The sequence below is a fragment of the Culex quinquefasciatus genome, chromosome 3, assembly GCF_015732765.1.
Source record: "Culex quinquefasciatus strain JHB chromosome 3, VPISU_Cqui_1.0_pri_paternal, whole genome shotgun sequence".
NCBI lineage: Eukaryota > Metazoa > Arthropoda > Insecta > Diptera > Culicidae > Culex > Culex quinquefasciatus.
The window spans coordinates 127,476,028-127,489,788 of record NC_051863.1 but is presented as its reverse complement, the minus strand read 5'-3'; the positions used below and the strand labels follow the sequence as shown (position 1 = coordinate 127,489,788).

Below are 13,761 nucleotides of genomic sequence, written 5' to 3'. Positions count from 1 at the left end.
AGATAGGAAAACCAGCAAGCTTAGTACAAAAGAGCACACAGGCATCGATTTGTTAACATTGAAAATTAGACCATTAGTAGCTAAAATAATGGCATAACAAAATAAGGGGCTGTTTGGACGAGACTTATGGAGGTATTACACTATGGCAAACAAACAAACTCGCACTTTTTGACAGTTTGTTTGTCATCCGGCATACATTTCGCTTTGTTTGCGAGTTTGGAAAACCGTCAAACACGAAAAAGTGCGAATTTGTTTGTCAGAGTATAGTACCTCCTTTAAAAAATCAAAATTTCATGTTTCTTTTTCTTTAACCCACTGTATCTCAATAACCGGAGATCCAACCTTCAATGTTTTTTTAGATATTTTTTTAAGGAAATTGTGTGAACCTTAAAAAAATATCACAAGTGTGCACTATTTTTAAACATATAAAAAAATTTCTTCAGTTAAAATCTCGGATTAGTTTTCAAAAGGACGAAAGAGCAAACAAAGACCTTTTTGCATCGGTATTCGACCTACTTACAACAAACCGATTTCAAAAATGTGTTCAATGTTCAAAAAAAATTAAAAAATGAAATTTTGTTTAATTTTGGCGAAAAAGAAGAATTAGTGCCGGAGGGCACGGTGCCTCATACAGCTTTTTGGAAAATCATTCGAGAAATAAAACATTAAGTGGATTTATCTTGAACAAGGCGCACTTTACTAAAATTTATTTTTTCGGATTGCTATTTTTTCCAAAAAATTATTCGACAAAAATTTGGTCCGCACTTGTCTATGGCTCAAAAAAACCTAAACTATTATTTTTTTCAAATTGTTCTCTTCAATACCTACAATTCCAAAATATGAAAAAAAAATCGAATATTTACGACTAATTTTTTATGGACAACTGCCAAAGTTATATGGAGCCTTCGATGGGTGAGCCAATCATACAAAATGGCTTTTTTGGTCAGAGGTAAGTCCCCTACAAAACTTGAGCCAAATAAAAAAATATATAAAATAAAACATAAATCAGCCAATTTTACAAAGAATAGCTTCTATGTCAAAAGATGTCATTTTGGGCTTGCATACAAAATGGACATGGAAATATCTAGAGATTTTTTTTTGAAAAGGACCTATAAACTATTGCCTTTCATATGTTTATAGGACCTACTAAAATACTCTAGATATGTATCTTGAGCACTAGCGTGCCCAGCTTCTCGAGGATGGTGCGTTAATAATACGTCGTTTTGGAAGTTACGTCGGTTATGGACACCTCCTAGTCAAATTTAGAACATATTTCAAAGGATCTTTAGAAGGGATTTTCTGATCGATTCTTCTGCAAAATTGTAGGTTATGAATAAGACTTATTAGGAAAAAATGGAACACGGAAAAAATTGAATCTCAAAAACCTACGTTTCTATTTTTTTAATGTGTTAGACATATTTTACGCAAGAGTTTAGAATAGTGCAAAATTGAAAAAAAGTGATTTTTGAAGGGAAAAAAATATTGTGAAACAAAATTTCAAAAATCATTGTTAAATGAATAATCAATTTTGAAATCAAAAACGACTTCATACCGTTTCAAAATTATACGCATTTTACGCTGAGAAAATTTCCAAATATTTTAGGGTTTTTTTTCTTCTTCAAATTGTTGTTCGGATGTTGGATGCTGAGATACATACATCCCATTAAAATCAAAATTTTGTGCTCTCAATTTTGAAATAGCAATACATTGAAAACTATTTTCAATGTTCGAAAAAACTTTTGAGGAGTTTTTTGTTTTTTCTTTGAAAATAATTTGTATATTTAAACGATTTAAACACCATCGATCGCAGACGATTTTGTATTAGCTTGGAGCGGCAAAGCGTCTTTCTGAGCCGATCAAAGTGAGAGGGAGAGCTTAAAAGAGAGTATTCAGTAGTGATTCGTGTGGAAGTGACAAACTATAGATAGCCGTTAGAGTACGCCGTGTGTTTTCTCCCACAGCTCGCGCACTTAAAGAGTTACTTTAGGTGCTTATCCCAGCTTTTTGATCCTTTCTTTCGATGCACTTGCATGGTCTCCTAATGATGTCACTGCCTTTGGCAACACTTGTTTGTCATCCAACCGTTGGCATTAGTGAGTATAATTCACGAACGCCCCACAAGAGAGTGATCATTGCTTTCGTTTTTGATATTTTGGGATAATAACAATAAATCAAATAAACTTACCTCCTTCTCCTCACCGTCGACCGGAGAATCTTGTCGCTCTGGATCAATATCCTGCAATTGAAACGAAACAAAAAAAAGCTCCAATCAATCCCACGAGTCCAACTCAACATCCTCCCCCTCCCCTTACCTCCATGTCGACGTGCACGACTCCGGTCGAGCGCCGCTTGGGGCGCCTCCTGCGCTGGATGACGGCTTGCGTCGCCTGGGCACTGCTGCGGTTGTCGTTCTCCTTGTCATTCTCCTTGTTCTCCTCGCTCTTGAGTGACCTCCGCAGGTGCAGACTGGCGTCATTGCTGGTCGCGGTCGTCGTCGCAAGTTCCGGAGCTGACGCGGGCCGAGTTGCTGTGGAAAAAGCGGCCGAGTTGCGATTATGGGCATGGGTTACGGACGGGGCTTGGGGCGTTTGACTTACAGTTGAAAGTACTGCTGTCGCCGTTCTGCCTTCGCTGGGCCAGCGAGGACGCTGAAATACTATTGAGCTCATTCTGCTGGGTGCGGGTGTTGTTCGAGGAGTCCAAGGCGGCACTGCTGCTGGTGTTGTTGTTGCTGGTGGGCGTGATGGCAGGCGCCGTGGCGTCTTCCAGTTTGAACTGTTTGGGAGGAGTTGAGAAGAGAGAAGGGTGAAGTTGATGTGATTGTACAAGGCATTTGAGTTTCAAGTCTTAGGTCGTCAAGCTGAAGCCATGCGAAGTCACAAAAAAACAGCAACCTACCTTGGATCCACCGTCCACCTTCAACCGCCACGACGGCCTCCGTTCGGCCAGCGTCGAGGGCTGATGGTGGTGCTGGTGCAGTGGCGAAGAAGGCGCACTACTGTCCTTTCGCAGCAATACTGTACCTTCGGCGGCGGCCGCCGGAGTCACGTTGGCCGGTGCGGCAGCAGCTGCCGTAGATTCCGACGACGTCTTCGCGGAACTCTTCGCGCTGCTGACAAAGTTCTCCTTGTCGCTTTCGGCGTACTTGTTGGCCTCTTGGCGTAGCTTTTCGGCCAGCGTTAGCGAGTTGGCGTTATCAATGTCGAACAGGGACCGCTTGCTGGTGCTGAACGAGCTGGCCGGCGCTCGGATGGTCGCCGTCGGTTTCGTAAACTCGTCGGATTCAGTCTTCTTGTTAAGGTTGTTCGCGGCAGGTGTCGGTACGCTGAAGGTGGCCGTCGTTGACACGGCATCGTCTTTGCTCTTTTCTTTGGCGGCGGAGCCGATCGTCGCAGCAACGCTGCTTTCAATTCCCTTTGGAGCCGCGATCGTGTACGAGACACTGATTTTGCTACCGTCATCGCCGTCCGCTGTCCCGTCGCCACCCCCGCCTTCACCGCTGCCGCCGCCACCTCCATCGCCGGTCCGCTGCGCTGCTGCTGACTTGGCGCTGGTCGTCGAGGGCGGAGCACTCAGCGTAAAACTGGCCGACATACTAACTGGTGGATCGCTCGGCGAAGGAACTTGTTTGCTGCTTACCTCGGGAATACTGCTGCTGCTGCTGCCGGTTCCACCGCTTGGGTCCGGGACGCGGTCGTTGATCGGTGGCGGCGGCGTCGGAACGGCAGCGGGTGTTGATGAAGAGGATGATGAGGTTGGTGGTGTGATTGTGGTTGTTGTGGTAGCAGCCGGGTCACCCTGTTGAGGTTGAAGGGGCACAACAAGGGGTTTGTTTCGTAAGCAAGTATGTATATAGCGTGTGTGTGTTGGGGCTTTAAGTGTGGGAGGGTGGATGTTTCATGAAGGGTAGGTCTTTTCTTGAGATGTGATTCAACGACAAAGCCGATGATGGAATAAACTATAAGGACACTCATTGTCTATAATCTGAAGAGGTAAAGGACCCTAAATGTAGGTCAAGGTCATACAGAACTCATGTAACCCCAAAGTATTTAAACTTTTTTAAAAAGAAATGCATAAATAACTGGAAAATATTGAAAAAATCTTCCTTCTGTTGATATTATTTTGTTAGAGAATAAAATCATTATTAAATAAAACTATATAGCAATTCTCTGAGATTTCGGTCATTCGATTTTTTTTTTGTATTTTTTAATCCGGCTGAAACTTTTTTTTGTGCCTTCGGTATGCCCAAAGAAGCCATTTTGCATCATTTGTTTGTGCATATGATTTTCCATACAAATTTGGCAACTGTCCATACAAAAATGATGTATGAAAATTCAAAAATCTGTATCTTTTGAAGGATTTTTCTGTATCTTTTGAAGGATTCATATATTCATGAACTGGACGAGGGAGTCGTGGATTGCCTGGCCCGAGTCATCTGCATTACCGATCTTTGTCCGTACAATTTCAGAAGAAATCGTTAGTCAGAGAGAGGTATACGCTTCAAAGGTTCTTGAGATATATGGTGGTTACTAACCGAACCGTCTCAGTTGAAATATACTGTGGTCATGGCCAAGTCCTGCCAAGGCGGGGGTTCAAATACATACATACATACATACAATACTGATTTTTTTCAAAAAATCGAAGTACTGGACGCAAAAATTTTTCAACTTAAGTTTTCGATGTAAAATTGAATTTGCAATCAAAAAGTACTGTAGTGAAATTCTGATAAAGTGCACCGTTTTCAAGTTATAGCCATTTTATTTTTTTTTTTTAACTTTTTTAAAAATAGTCTCAGTTATTCATTTTTTTAAAATAAGTGCCCATATTTGGCCACTTTTGAAAAAAATATTTTTGACAAACTGAGAAAATTCTCTATATTTTTCTTTTTTGAACTTTGTTGATACGACCTTTAGTTTCTGAGATACTTCCATGAAAATGTTTAAAATCAGGAAAATTTATGTTTTTTAAGTCTCACCCAAACAACCCACCATTTTCTAATGCCGATATCTCAGCAATTAATGGTCCGATTTTTAATGTTAAACTATGAAACATTCGTGAAATTTTCCGATCTTTTCGAAAACAATATTTTCAAAATTTTGAAATCAAGACTAACATTTTAAAAGGGCCAATCTTTCGATATTACGCCCAAATGTATATAATTTGTCAAAAGTTTATAAAAAAATCTTAAGTTCTTATCAATTGAAAACTCGAGTATGCTTAAAAAATGATTTGTAATAGATTTTTTGTCCAGATTTTGGAAGTTGTCAAAAAAATACGAACATTTTGGGAATTCAACTTTTAGTCATAAAAAGTTAAATTTAAATGTTTAAATGATTGTAAATGAAAAACAATCATGTACCTATTCTTGGAGAATTCAAAAAATCATACCTCCTTAACCCTCTAACGCCCAGAGCTGTTTGCTTATCGTAAAAATAGTAAATGGCTAAATTTTGGTACAATATTGCAGGAAATACTTTACTTTGACCCATAAACATCGAATTGGTGCAAAAAAGTGGAATTTGAAGTGGTGCACCAGAGCACCATCAGGAAGATGAGCAACTTTATTTTAAATCACAAAATCTCGTTTTCTTCAAATCTATTGGTTCAGTTGTTTGAAAATGCTTCGAAATGTGTTAAAACTACTTATTCTTTGCTGTAAGACTATATTTCTGAAGTATGAATTACAAATTCAAAAATCTCAGCATTTTTAGATTTCTTTAATTGGCTCATTCAAAACTCACAAACAACAATTTTCATGAAAAATAAGGAAAATAATAAAACCATCGGTCTAATAACAATGTTTTGTCTTGTTTATGAATAGTCAAAATGTTTATAAACTTTTGTTTTGGTAAAAATAAACTTTTTCTGTAATTTAGAAAAAAGTGCTCCTAAATACTTAGTTGCTCATATGCCTAGGTGGTACTCTGGTGCACCAAATGAAAAAGGTTGAAAAACACTTAAAACCGGTCCAAACTCACAATGTTAATCACAGGGGTTCTTGTCCAAGGTTCAAATGATAGCAAAACATTTTTTGTTTCATAAAATTTTGTGTTTGGTCATTTTTACGGGCTTTTGAAAACAGGTCTTATTTATTTCCCTAAAATTTGCCCATTTTTGTTAACATTTCGTACTGTAACTTTGCTTGTGTTCGACCAAATTTGATAAAATTTGGGGAGATGTTAGTATACATTCTACATGAACACCTGCAACTTAAAGCTCAATGAAATGTTGTGTCAGTTCCGAGATATTTGAGTTCAAACTTTTGGTGCTCTGGAGTAACCATGGGCGGAAGAGGGTTAACCATATTTTGCACCAGCACGCCCTATGGCTCAAAAGATGCCTTTTTATGCCCCCCCTAAAACATATAAAAAACGAAAAATTCAAAATACGTATTTTGGGAATTCCACCAAAGTATTAAAAAAATGGATTTTTCCGTTTACTTAATTTTTCCCGAAAAGTCCTAACCATAACTTACAACTTTGCCGGAGACGCCAAATCGATCAGAAAATCCATTCTCAAGATACAGAATTTCATACATTTAATACCCATTTCGTATGACCAGCCCCAAAAATTGTATGGAGACTTGTATGGAAAAAGTAACGATGCAAAATGACTTCTTTCGACAAAATTTCATCCAAATTAAAAAAAAATACAATTGTTTTAAAATTGAACAAAATAAGAGTGATCAAGAAATTTGTAATTGCAACCTTATTATTTCATCCACATAACTTTAAAAATCGATTGGTAGTAAAATGTTAATTCATTTTCTTCTTTTTTTCTCTTTTGATCAATTTGGGACACTTCTTGACTTCATTTATGAAAATTATTGGATTTATAAAGAATTGACAAACCAGGAAAACTGCATTTATCTATTTATTTGTTCTTTCCATCTTCGTTAACTGTTTACAATATGTTTATTTGTGTGTATGATATGTTGAGTATAGTCGAACAATATTGATTATTCCCAGTCAAACAAAAAGAAAAGAAAAAACAAGAACAGAACTCAACAACAGAACAGCTCCACGTGGCTCAAGCAAGGTTGTTATTATTTTGTATTGGCCGATGAACAATTCAAAATGTGGGAAACAACTCAAATTCTCGTTCAATTTCAACAAGCTTATATTTTCTAGAATCGTAAATTTGATGACATTCGAACCACCTCACAAGAAACTTTATCAAACCATACGAGTTTAGTCAAGATGGGTTTCAAACATCTTGGATTTCGATACCGGAAATACAGATTGACTTAATTTTATACATTTGCGTAGTCTGTGGAAATAAGGAAGAACTTTTTCGATTGTACCTAAATCAAGATATCAGTTTTGCGAGGTTTTGAGTAGTTTCGAGTTTACTTTGGAAAATTTCAAACGCACACAGATAACTCAACGTTTGCGCGACAATAGCCAACCCAAGTACTTACCCTTACTTGACCTACGGGAGGAGACTCAAACCAAAACCTCAAAATTTTGAAAACAAAACCAAAAAAAAAACTAAAAAAAAATCAAAACAAACTCAAAATAAAAATAGAAAAAAAAGAAAACTCAAATCATTCAAACAATAAACGGACCCTCGGGAAGCGAACTGCGTCGCCGCGGCCGGCGCCCACTGTTGGCGTTGACAATACTCACTTCGGCGGCGTTGGTGGAGTTCTTCTTCTTGACCAGCTGCTCGGCGCTCTTGATCTCGTCCAGCGTGACGCCCTGGGTCGAGCGGCGCGTCTCGCGGACCCGCTTGGCGTGGGCCTTTCGCTGCGTTTCGCTCTCCTCGTCGCGCGTCGGCGGAACGAAGGATCTGTGTGTTGGGCAGAGAAGGTAGAATCAGTTAGAGGTTCGATACAGAGTTTGTGGTGGGGCTGGTTTAGAACACGACATTCAGAGCATTCAGGCTTGATGGACGAAGTTATGGGCGGGTTAGATGAGGGAGTAACGAGCTTGTTTTTTTTTTTCGAGGTTAGAAAATGTGGTCTACTGCAGCGATGGACGCGCGCGAGTCAACAAAAATCAGTTCAGCATGCTGCCGTACGGCGGGACCGGGGGACGCCTTCCGTAACAGTTTCACTGGGTTAAGTTACACATGACTTGCTCGAAGAGCGATATCGACCAAGTATCGTTCCACATCTTGGGCTAGTCATTTGGTACAAGGTCAAACAAACATCTAAGAAAACGTTAATTTACAACAAAAGTCACACAACAAGTACCGGACCCGACCCCACGGGAGCTACCTCCCCAAAAGAGGTCGCCATGGGGGGTCAATATCCACGGGGTCACGGTACACAACAAGCGCAAACGCAGCACGCAAACACGCGTTGGTCGATAATTACTTGAAGAAGTTTTTGAAAATATTGCCCGGCGAAAGTTTGTTCGTGGAAGTTACGACGGCAGGATACTGGTTCTGGACTGCGGAGGAAGGACTAGTCGCGGTGGCGGCGTTAGCGGCATAGACGCCGCCTACACTCTGGGCCCGCGTGATCGGCGGTTCCGCCGTCGGTTCGTCCGCTGCGGGGCCGGATTCTGCGGTTGCCGGCTGCGCGACGAAGCCTGCTGGTGACGCTTTCGTTTCCGCTCTTTGATAAGCTGCCGTGTCCTTGTCCTGGTGTTGTTGCTGCTGTTGCTGCTGCTGCAACTGTTGCTGCCTCTTCTCGTTGAGTGACGAGAGAAATTTATTGCGCTCATTATTAATCTTCGTTTTCTGGGCTTGTTCGATGTATTTTCGGTTCAGTTCGAACAGGCTATGATTTTTGTTGCCCGCCGCCGCCGCCGCCGCAACAGCGGCGTTGGTGGTGGTGGAGGTGTCGCTAGTATCGCTACTACTGTAGTTGTTATCAATGGTCTGTTCCGCCGGTGTCGCAATGTGATGGCTGTTGTTCTGGCTGAGGTTGTTGATGTTGTTGTTGTTGTTGGCAGGTGTGATGCTGGAGGATGAGGCGATCGAGAGATGGAGAGGCGCGCAAGTGCGATGGATGGTATATTTATCACGTTTATGAATGACACACATTCACGCGTACACACACAGGACATCGGGACACGGTGGGTGATTTGCGTTTGATTCGTTTCGATTCGAACGAAGAAGATGAGATTGACCCGCATAATACGGAAATAAACAGAAAATCTTGCGTGACTTTTGATGTTTTTGATATTTACAACTTAATGAGCTAATTGAAAGTGAGACTATTCATTCGATTGGTGAGGGAACATTACAGCAAAAGTGAACATGATTATTGAAGTGCACCTCCCATAGCGTTGCAGCTTGGTTGGCTCATCGACGGGCTAGAGTCAATGAGTGCTAAAATTTGAGCCTAGCAAATCGAACGTAAATTGCCTGATTGCAACGAGAATCATACAGCTAAACTATGCTGTGTAAGAATTATATCCAAAGTGGCTCATGGCAAGAAAGTTACGCTAAGTTTACCGTTGATAGTACGAAGAATATTTTAGATTACAGTCCAGACTCGAATATTCGAAGGTCTTGGAAAAATTTCACTTCGAAATAATCAAATCACGAAAAAAAAAATTCTCGTTGTCTTATTTCTGATTGTCCAGCTAAAGTATGACCCATAAACAACTCTAAAGTTAATTAGAATTTTCAAATCCGAAATGGCGGCTAAAATGGCGTTCAAGAAATATTGAAAAATGCATTTCCCAATTTAATAGGTAATTAACTATTCAAATTTGGCTAAAATGGGGTCGCAGAACTCGAATTTGATGTTAAAAGTAAGAAAATAAAATAAAACCCAAACAATAAACCTTCGGATAATCGATTCTGGACTGTATGCTGTACGTTAACTTTGCGTTAGACATAGCACTATTTGAATTTTTGCGATGATTTATTAGATATTCGAAATAACTTAATTAGTCGTTTGTGTGAACCTTTTTCTTAAATTTTCATACAAAAAATAATAATAATTTTTCTGTGTATAATTTAGTAAGTTTAAAAGTAAAAGTATAAAAATATTAATGAAAATCGGGTCGAAAAATCAGGGAGCAACAAAATATTTTTTTTATTTTATTTTTTTTCAAAAAACTTCAAAATTTTAATGGAATTTTAATTCAAATCACCTGAAACTAATTCAAAATGCATTTCCCTGCGTTTGGAATCATTTTTAGCATGTTAAGTTTTTTTTAATGAAATTTTTGAAAACTTCGATGTTCCGAACCGCAAAAAGCTTTTTTTTCGCTTAAATTTTTGTTTTCGTCAAATCCTACTTTTTTCTGAAAATGGATGATTGCTAAAACAACTGAACTAGTGTAAAATGAATTTTAAAAACATTTTTTCATACATTTGTTGAAACTATGGCTTGTTATTTCAATTTTTGGAGACTGGACCAGAATTTTCTTACAAAGAGGTTACCGGATATCTCTCTGGTTCTCAATGTGACCTTAACAAAAGAGTAATTTGGAACAATGGGGTAAAAAAGATGACATAAGAGTTGAACCCGAGAATGACCAAAAAAAGGTGCTGTGGTAATGCTACAGGCATAACCATCATGACGAAGAACTTCGGACACAAAAGTAAATGATTTTTTTATAGTTATTAATATTTGCGTTTCTTGGCCACAAAATCAATCACGAAAGAGTTTTTTTTTTAATATCAATATATTTCTGCTCAAAGATGGTCTCATGTTATTTTGACGTTGGATAACGGGGGCTTCGGGCTGAAGCCCCCCTCCCCCCGAACCAAAATCTGGCTACACTTCTGCTCCCGGGGCCTCCGGCCACTCCAGGTGGTGGCCACTACTGCCAAAATGTCAAATTTCATGTCCAGTATCAAAATCCCTAAAGTTTGATACCCATATTGCCCCAACTCTTATGATTCCGCAAATGTCCCCTTATTGGAACATCCCCGGGGCCTCCGGCCACTCCAGGTGGTGGCCACTACCGCTAAAATGTCAAATTTCATGTCCAGTATCAAAAACCCTAAAATTTGATACCCATATTGCCCCAACTCTTATAGTTCCGCAAATGTCCCCGTATCGGAACATCCCAGGGGCCTCCAGCCACTCCAAGTGGTGGCCACAACTCCCAAAATGTCAAATTTCATGTCCAGTATCGGAAACGGAATCGACGTAACACCTTATAATGTGGCCCTCTTAAACCTTGCGGTTTCGTCAACGGATTCACAGGCGTGTATCGTTCTTTTTGCGACAAGACTCCGCCTCCCGGGTCTCCTAAGTGTGAAGGTATGGCACGGGGAGAGGGCACCGAAAACCTATATTTACACTTAGCAGAGCCGTACCTTGGGTCCACGGCGCCCTTGGCGAAGCATCAATTTTGCGCCCCTCCCAAATTTACAAGAAATTTGAAATTGAGGTTAATTTTCAATGATTGCTTCAATGAGTTTTGATTTTATAATTGCAATTGGAGACCTTAATATAGTTAAATTCAGAAACACAGTTATTTATTAATTTTTATGTTTAATTTTTAAATAATATTAGACAGGTTGATTTGAAAATTCATTGTGGGAATTGCGTTGGCTGAATCTTTCTCAGATTTCATAACACGATAATGAAAGCTAGGTTTTGTTTTTTATTAATTTATTTTTCAGATAAATGCACAGAATTGAACTATAAATGTTGCTTTAATTTGTTGGCAAATTTGATATTTTTTCTTAGCCTGTATAAATCTGATCTAGTATTAAATTTATTGTATAAGCAAAGAACTTTACCGGATTCGTAAAATAATTAGTTGATTTGGCTTTGGATTTCATTTTGGTGCAATTAGAAAAAAGAAAAAAATCTTTCTTCAAAATAAAAAAAAAAATTAGTCGATGCCCGTGTCCTCTTTTGTTTTATCTAGATAGGAATCCCAGCAAGCTTAGTACAAAGGAGCAAACCGGCATCGAAGTATAATTTTTCAACATGCAGTGGCAGAACCATATTTCGTCAAAATCAATTAAAGATCATTCAAAATCCAGCGCAATTCATGATGAAACTTATTTTAATATTTGGGCAAAAATATCAAGATAAGAAATTTTTATTCATTTTAAGTGATTCACTAATGCGATATATTTTTTTTATATTTTGCATTGATTTTTTTGATCGGTATATTTTTAATTCGTGATATTAAATTTTATGTTTCAGATTTTTTTTTTTTTAAGCAAAGCTATATCAATGTTTTCAAACCTTGAAAAAATATTTTTTTTTGTTTTTAACTGAAAAAAAAGTTTGAATCGTTTCTCATTACAAAAGCTTTTTAGACGATTAAAAAAGTAAACAACACCGGTTAAGCTAAAACTGAAAAAGTGATGTTTAGATCACTTTGTGTGCTCTGAAAAATAGTTTTTTTCTTGAAAAAATAATGTTGGTCTTATTAGTGAAAATTTAAAGCAGTTTTCCTAATTCAAAACACTAGTATTTTGAAAAAAGCGTTGGCAAATTTCAATGCACGAATTTGCATTTAAAAGCGGTGTATGCACTTCGGAAGGAATCGGTCAAGAAAAATTTCAAATGGGCAGCAGCGGCAGCGAAAGCAAGCCAGAGAGGGTGAATAAGCGCTTAAAAACGCTCCCTTTCCTTTGTTCTGCTGTTCGTAAAGCCGGGGGCGGGGGTGACATAAACTTTGAAAAATATTTGCAACGGCCTAAAATGTAAAAATAATTCCAATTTCAAAGAAGCTCGAAATATGACCATCATTTTGGGCTGATTGTGTTTACATTCAAATTAAAATAACATATAGTTGTAAATTTTTGTAGTCTGGAAGGTAGAAACTTCTTTATACAATGTTCCAAACTTTAATGCTGTATTCATTTTGAGAAGCTCTTTTAGAACTCCTTGAACTTTCTGCCACTTGAGCGCCCCTTCTTTGATAAAAAAATAAATTTTCAAAAACACTTCGGTAGAAATATTCATATCATTGATTTTAACGCACCAAAATCATATTTTTTTATATTTTAAACCAAATTATCTAGTTATTTATAGTTCTACTTTATAATTTGGCACCCATTCTGTTGCAAATACCTAATGAGAATGTTATAACTGACATGAAAATTTTGTACTATCATCGATTTCGGCGCCCCCCAAGGGCTGGCGCCCTTGGCGGTCGCCAACTGCGCCAACCCCTAGGTACGGCGCTGACACTTAGAATTTGCCAGTATCAAAATCCCTAAAGTTTGATGCCCATATTGCCCCAAATCTAATGGTTCCGCAAATGTCCCCGTATCGGAACATCCTCGGGGCATCCGGCCACTCCAGGTGGTGGCCACTACTGTCAAAATGTCAAATTTCATGTCCAGTATCAAAATCCCTAAAGTTTGATACCCATATTGCCCCAAATCTAATGGTTCCGCAAATGTCCCCTTATCGGAACATCCCCGGGGCCTCCGGCCACTCCAGGTGGTGGCCAATGATCGACTCCCGCTCATGCCTGCTGGAATATCTTGGCGTGGCCATCTGCTCGCGGGCTCCCAAGCCGTCTGCTACCGGACCTCTAGGCCATCTGCTCCTGATGTTGACTCGTCGACGTCCAGCAACAGAATGAATTTTCGGGACTGACCGAGCCGCTTTTTGTTGATTTAGGTCGGGGACGTATGCCTCGCCTTTTTGCACCCATTCTCCTATACCTCCTTATTCGCTTGTTGCCCGTCGACGATTCGGAAATTATGAGGTAGAGTAGGGCTGATTTTAGATACATCAATCTCACGTCTCTCGATTGACTGATTGGGAAACGTTTGTTCAACCAACCAGCGTGCGCTAAGAAGAGGGAAAATTTGCCGAGAGGGGAAGGTGAAACCAAAGCGTTTCATTTCGCTCCGCGAAATTTTGGATTG

At 39.1% G+C, this 13,761-nt stretch overlaps 1 protein-coding gene across 12 annotated transcripts in view; it reads right to left on the bottom strand.

Annotated features, from left to right (window-relative positions):
- Positions 1–13,761, bottom strand: part of LOC6038814 (protein phosphatase 1 regulatory subunit 12A) — a 108,579-nt gene that overhangs the window by 28,948 nt on the left and 65,870 nt on the right. For 11 of the 12 annotated variants that reach the window (XM_038264564.1, XM_038264557.1, XM_038264562.1 and 8 more), the window contains 6 exons: positions 8,321–8,911; positions 7,629–7,791; positions 2,899–3,798; positions 2,598–2,775; positions 2,313–2,527; positions 2,186–2,236 (listed from right to left, as the gene is read on the bottom strand). In XM_038264564.1, the coding sequence (XP_038120492.1) occupies positions 2,186–2,236; positions 2,313–2,527; positions 2,598–2,775; positions 2,899–3,798; positions 7,629–7,791; positions 8,321–8,911 (2,098 nt within the window). The remainder of the gene's footprint in view (positions 1–2,185; positions 2,237–2,312; positions 2,528–2,597; positions 2,776–2,898; positions 3,799–7,628; positions 7,792–8,320; positions 8,912–13,761) is intronic. The other variant, XM_038264568.1, reaches the window with a different exon arrangement.